The sequence below is a fragment of the Miscanthus floridulus genome, chromosome 6 (assembly GCF_019320115.1).
Source record: "Miscanthus floridulus cultivar M001 chromosome 6, ASM1932011v1, whole genome shotgun sequence".
In the NCBI taxonomy this organism is placed as follows: domain Eukaryota; kingdom Viridiplantae; phylum Streptophyta; class Magnoliopsida; order Poales; family Poaceae; genus Miscanthus; species Miscanthus floridulus.
Genome location: NC_089585.1, coordinates 22,615,651 through 22,622,333, shown reverse-complemented (window position 1 = coordinate 22,622,333; position 6,683 = coordinate 22,615,651). Strand labels below are relative to the sequence as shown.

The 6,683-nt window shown below is 46.2% G+C and overlaps 1 protein-coding gene across 1 annotated transcript; it reads right to left on the bottom strand.

The window, feature by feature from the left end:
- Positions 1-3,969: 3,969 nt before the first annotated feature.
- LOC136460344 (uncharacterized) lies at positions 3,970-5,877 on the bottom strand. The gene is made up of 9 exons (XM_066460081.1): positions 5,734-5,877; positions 5,554-5,631; positions 5,366-5,456; positions 5,134-5,236; positions 4,910-5,040; positions 4,722-4,803; positions 4,503-4,635; positions 4,265-4,416; positions 3,970-4,183 (listed from the first exon to the last, which is right to left on the bottom strand). Exons 1-9 carry the CDS (start codon positions 5,875-5,877, stop codon positions 3,970-3,972), a joined length of 1,128 nt encoding a protein of 375 aa, XP_066316178.1.
- Positions 5,878-6,683: the final 806 nt, after the last annotated feature.

Sequence of the window (6,683 nt, the reverse complement as noted above, 5' to 3'; positions counted from 1 at the left end):
CAATTAAACTATTGGTGGCGCTATTTGGAGCCGCATTGCAAGTTGCTGCACATCGACACATGCTAGGAATGGCCGGTGCGGCCGGCACCAAATCAGTGTCATTTAGCTAGCAGCCATCTTAATCGGTCGCCACGAAAGAGAAGTAATAAAAAAAATGATAAAATGTGGTCACTCGGCAAGGTGAGAGACAACTGATCTGGAGGCATGCACGGCTGGGCCTGTGATGTGCGTGCGTTTTTGTGTAACCGGCTAATGCATGGGACTAGAGCTTGATGACGTGATAAGTCCATGGTTAGTAACGAAACTATTCCCGTGGTCAATCTCTTCAATTACTCCTCTGTCCTAGAAAACGTGATGTTCTAGATTCAAAAAATATTCCAAAAAAACATGATGTTTTATCTCTTGAACGTTGAACCTACTATATCAACTCGAGATTCCAACCTGCATGTCTCCATTAAAGTTTTAGCCCAAAACGAAATGCCTTATTGGTGGCCCATCTAGAGATCACGGTTCTCCCAGCCCACCAGCCCAGTAAACATGAGCCCCAGCCACATGCGCCTCCGTCTCGCGTGCGGACGGCGGGTCCCCCTCGCATCTACTAGTAGTGACTAGTGATTTGCGCGCGCCCATGCGCGCGAGAAATGGCCGAAAATCTATCTGGGAAATGGGCCTAACTAAAATTGAGTCATCTAATTGACAGCTGTAATTATCAACGATGATGAGATGCTGTTTTGTTAGAAACAAACGATGAAGAACACAACAGCGAGCATATATTATACGAAACATGGAGTTTGCCGTGGTAGCTGTCTTACATAATTTTACACAAAAGTGGCAACTGAACATCGCTAGCGATGCAGAATTCAGGAGCCAGGCTAACACAACACGGATGACGCTCGCAGTGATAGATTGCACGCTTGGAGAGAATGTCGAAGGAAGGGGTGCTGGTTTCAGAAGTTGTACCGATCCTGTCAGGTGTAGCGCAGGGCCATTCAGGTCGTAGCTTGTTCGGATGGGGGGGACATGTCCTGGTCGGCAGGCTCAAGAAGTCGGAGCAGCTCCGCACGTAGCTTGGACAAGGTCATGGACAACTTGGAGTAAACCGACGATGGATCTGTGTTGCCGCTGCTGCAAATCGGTTGCTGGCGTGCTCTTTTTTTCGCTGGCGATGCCTGATTGCATGCGAGGAGGGGGACCATGGAGGACGTTTCAAGGCACACTGAATTGAAGGAGTGAAAAAACCGTTGTAGCGCCGTGTTCTTTGCACTAATATCTTGTTTCATTTTTTTAGCTTTATCTTCAAATAGCATAAGCCATGTTTTAGAGGAAAGCATGTCGGCCTTTAGTTCTGAGACACGTTTAGCATTGTAGTCATCAATCTCAATCCGTTTCTCGTTTTCAAGGTACCTAAGTATACTGTGGTATGCATTCTTAATCGCTAAGTTCTTCGAGATTGCGGCACTGCCAATAAATTCTTTGGTTTCGATGTCATAGGAAACTCTTGCCAGCATATTGCCAAGGGTTAGTCTACTGACGAACATGCCGTCGTCAGTCTGTGCGGTTGCCTCTGACTGGATGGTCAGCTTCAGCTCCTTCGCGGCCAGGGCGAACATCTCTTTTCTGCTGATCCTAAGGAGTCTGGGAAGCTGAAATTAGAGGCAATAAATATTTATCATCAAGCAACGACATAGTCGAAACATAGATGACCATGAGGGACTACGCAAGACTTCGTACCAGCGAGATCCGGTCATCGTCCTCCAGGAGCTGTAGATCTAAAGCATCTTCTATGGTCTGTAGGTGTGTCATGGGCGCCGCATGGGGCTGGATCCGGGGCTGCTGTTTTTCGTCCTTTGGCGGGGTTATGGGCTCTGGCAGGTGAGGGATGGAGGAAGCAGAGCTGGGACTCATGGCGAAGGGGGTGACAGGAGCTGGACACGGTAGGAGGTGTGGGAAGAAGGGAGAAGAAGAAGAGAGGCTTGGAGGTGGGCAGCGTTTAGGAATGAGGTGGAGGACGACTCAGCCTTGCTGAGCAGAGTTTAGATTGGAGGGCAATGTGGGTCCGGGGCTCTGGGTGTTGTCGAGAAGGGATTGGTCTACGTGCTGGGCAGGTAAGGGAGGCAACGTAGGTACCAGATGTCCAGATAAGAACTAAATATTATATTACAGGAGGCTACATAGATGTTCAGTTTGCCAGAATGGGCAGTGGTGGATTGACAGCCATACTGGAGGCATTCACGGGCGGGATGGATTTTTTTTAATTGGTACACGGCAATGCAAAACGAGGCAGGTGTCGCACCACTGCTAGCGGGACCGGCGTACTCTGAACCAATCGTAGGTCGACAATGGCCAGCAGCGGTCAATGGGAGAGGAAGGGAGTCAGCGGGACGGGGCCCGCCTTGGCAGCAGCGGCCAATCCTGAAGCTAGGATTCTAGCAAGACGGGTCTCGCTTGACCGTACCGACGACGACGGCCCTTGGTCAACGAAACCACCACCGTCAATCTCCAGACAGAAACAGATAGAGTAATATATAGGAGCAGTTTCTCGCTACACTAAAGAGTCTAAACAGGACACCAAATTGAAGCTACATCAGTTTGACCAGGGAGCTAAGCAAGGACATAGCCTTCCTATTGTCGATTCGGCGACACTAATTGTTTCGAGGTGCATGCCCGTGGAACCATGACATAACCAGAGAACATGCACGAGGCCAGCGAGAGGGCCACTAATAAACTAAAGAGTTTACATACTCATGCCCAGTTCAAGGGTCTATTGAAAGAAGTTGTTGCTGCCTGGGGGCCGATATAGGGGCCAAGCTAACAGACAGAGAATGACGGGTTAATTTCCGTTGCAGAGGATACCACGCCACCAAAAAAATAGGCAGAAGTCTTCTCTAGACGGTAGGTGTTAGTGAGCCAGTCCAACAAAAAGCACGGGAGCCACTGAATGTACCTGCGGACAATAATGGATCTTTCTTAATTTGCAAAATCTATCGATTCCAGGGAAGAGTCAGGTTTGAAGTTAGGGGGCATGCCTTATCTAGCCGCTCTCCTGAGCGGTAGAAGGTTCCCCAGAGGAGCGGTCATCTTTAGGAGCCTGAGTCTTGTTAGACACAGCGCTGTAAGAAGGCACACAGGAGATGGCATGGGTTATAATCTCATCTTTTCCATATTTGTTGAGATGACTTTGCATTAGAGGCAAAGAATTAGTTCTTCTGAAGAGAGGTGTATAGCATTATCACATTGTTTAGCCTTGGTGTAACAATTGAATGGTGCCTTTGATTTTATATGTATGATAAAGTTCATTTAAAATAAGGAGGTACGATTTTTTCTAAATCTTGAAGAAATGGCTAACAACAAGGAATAGTGAATCACATTTGAGCCATGAGATGTTCTGAAAGCTAGCAGTTGGCCTAGACTACAAGAGCATGATGACTGCATACCTTGCGCCTGCACCGTCTAGATCAGCAATGTCAGCACCAGTACTCTCTTTGAAAAGCCTACGACGAGAGGAAGGATGGTTGCTGCTCTTGGATGGGCCACTGTGGATGAGGAGCAATCAAACACAGATGAACAGACATATGGTGAATGTGTTGGAGAGGCACAGAGCAAATATATTACCTTCTAGAATGTTTCTTCGACACCGGTGTTTCAAGGCCATCAAGCTTGGGCGGTGGAGTCTGCAGAAAGCAAGGATTGTGATCATCGCACACAAAAGCCTTGAAATAGCGCCACTAAATCTAGGTGTTAGAAGAAACATACGTTTAAAGGGCCTGGTGAAGACAGAGTGCCATCCGGTGTACCAGCAGATAACAGCTGATGTGTATCTGCACCATCACTTGTACCCGAGGAATCACCAGATTCAGCGGCACCAAGATGGCCATGGTCTTTGTTTCCAGCATTACCACGTGCAGCATTAGCCGGAACAGCAACAGGATGGCCATGTGCTGTCACCAGAGATGCAACATTGTAGGTCTTCTAGGCCCTGTAGTAGCTCTGACGGGTCATTGTAACTACGAAAGTGAATCTAAGAGAGACCAGCTTTGTTATATCAGGTGGATATGCATTAGCACTTGTAGATGTCCTCAGAAGCTGTTGGACAGGCTTCCCAATCATACGACGAGCAATGTCTCCAAAGCAAACCATCTCAGCTTCATCAGTGCCATCGAGGGCTATGAAACACACCTTGTACCTGTTGTTAGTTTGCATTCAGTATGTAGGTGTATCCTACTATGAGATTGGGAAGCAAGCAAACAGTGGAAGAAGCACTTACTTGAACTTGAACGATGTGTTTGAGCATGGAATGCATCTATATCCAGTACCATCTGGCACATAGGACTTGCTGCACTTGTTGCAAGATGGAAACCACCATGATGTGTTGGGAACAAGGCGTCCAATAGTGACAGTGCAGCGGTATCGATTTTCCTGTAATGTTGGGGAGAGGAATATAAAATGGGTAGAAGGGAAAAGTGGCCATGGTAAAATCAGAATGAAATGAGGTTGCTTCTTACAGAGAATTCATATGGGTTCATGTCGTTTAGCTGTTTTAGGTTCTTCTCATCAAGCTGTGCTGGTACATGGACTTGGATCTGTTGCTGCACTAGTGCTGCGACTGACCTTATCTCAAGCCTCTGGTTGTGGAAACTGGGTGGAGACAACACATTAGGTAAAGTTGGCAAAGCGCCAAGTAAAGGAAGGGTCATGAGCTATATTTGGGTAACAGAATGTACCTCGCATAGAACTGGTGCGCCTCTAGAATTGTTGGATTGAAATACCAACGGCATGTTGTATTGCCACTTAGGTAGTAGCTGCCTGAATTTCATGAATATGATGTTCAGACTCTTGGGAATCAATAGAGGAGTGCATACTACTACTCAGCATGTACTGGACCACAGAAGAAATAGAACAGTGCTAATACCTTGGAAAGATTTCACCAGTCCTCCGACAAACAGGACAACGATTGGCTTGGCTTCATTGCTATCATAGACACCCTCAGTAGAGAACGCAGTGGCTCTTTGGCCCCACAGAGTGATCTTTATCTCAGAATAGCTGAAATTGAGAGCACAATGGTTTAAGTAAGAGAATTAGCAAATGTGTAGTCGTGCCATGGAAAGGGTAGGCATGGAGAGCACAATGTGTCACCTAAGGTCCCTAAGAACAATGTGCCTGGAGAGCGTGGGCGTGGGTTTGTTAGGCAGATGCACAGTGTGGATGTCAGATACCTCCACCAGTGTTCCAATGGTATCTGCAACAATATTAGGGAAAGTACAGTTATATTAGAGAACATTGAATTCAAATCACAGAGTCTGTATAGATATGAACTCACAAAGGAAAATTGAATTAAAATCACAGAGTTTATATAGGTATAACTCACCATGGAAGTTCTTAGTGTCACCAGAATGAGCAACAAGGCCATCTATAGGAGTGATCTTGTACACATATTTTGGGAAGTCAGGCATGCCAAGCTAACACAGTGGTGTGCAGTGTGAACTCAACCATGTAGGGGGCGTCAACAGGCCTGTAGGCTGCCTTCGCATTGGAGACCCTAAATCGATCAATCACATAGATGCCCCCCTCATCTATGAGCGGGCTCTTTGCATGAACCTCAGGTCCAGGGATTTCACCATAGAGACTGTTGCCCTATAGTGGAAAAAAAGGAAACCAACATAAATAAATGGAGAGATACATGGGCCAGTAAAAAATGCTTGGGAGCCGACCTTCACCAATGATAGACTGACCAACCTGTTCATCAAGAAGCACAAGGTCCACGTGCTGTACCGGACCGTCATTGGTCCCACTGTGATACTCCCACTTGCGGCAGACACGGACACAGATGACCGCACGCCAGTCATTAGGGCGCAAGGCAGGCAGCATCGAAAAAGCCATCGTTCAAAGCTACAGAGAATCATTTTATCAGTAAATAGAAGCAGCAGGTTATAATCTTGTAATGAAACTAAGGAAAGATAAAAAAACAAGCACAAAAACTGAGAACATCTAGGAATCCATTTTATAGGTTGTATGTAAACCGACAGTGCACGGAGTTCTATGAACATTCAGTGATAAAACACACGCAAAATAGGGAAAACACACAGAAGAGTCTAAACACTAACACCATTATTAGATGGATGGTGCTTGCTGGTTATTTAGGTGGACTATCCCCGTTGGACACACACTTCAGTGAAGCTGACTGTAAAATCATGGTTACAACCAATACAAAAGCTGTCAGTACACACCGAAGCAAAATGACCCAAAACCAGTGTGGACACTCAATGCAAAAGGTGTCCTAACATAGCAAAAGAAAGGGAACTAAGATTCGTCCACGGCTTGATACACGACGGAGAGTATTTCTTGGTAAACAATATTCTGTGTCTCATCTGTACAACCACCATCTGCACCTTCTATGAGTATCTTAAGGCCTCGCTTTGAAGTGACGCGCGAAACAGCAACATATAGCTGGCCATGACTGAAAACAGGACCTTTTAAGTATACGCCAACATGTTCTAAGGTTTGGCCTTGACTCTTGTTAATGGTCATGGCATAACAGACTTTGACCGGGAACTGGCGTCTTTCCAAAGTAAATGGCAGTCTCATATTTTTAAGTGTTAGACAAATTCTTGGTATGTGTACTATGTCACCAATATGTGTGCCGGTCATTATCTTTGCTTCTATTAACATCTCACCTATATTTGTGA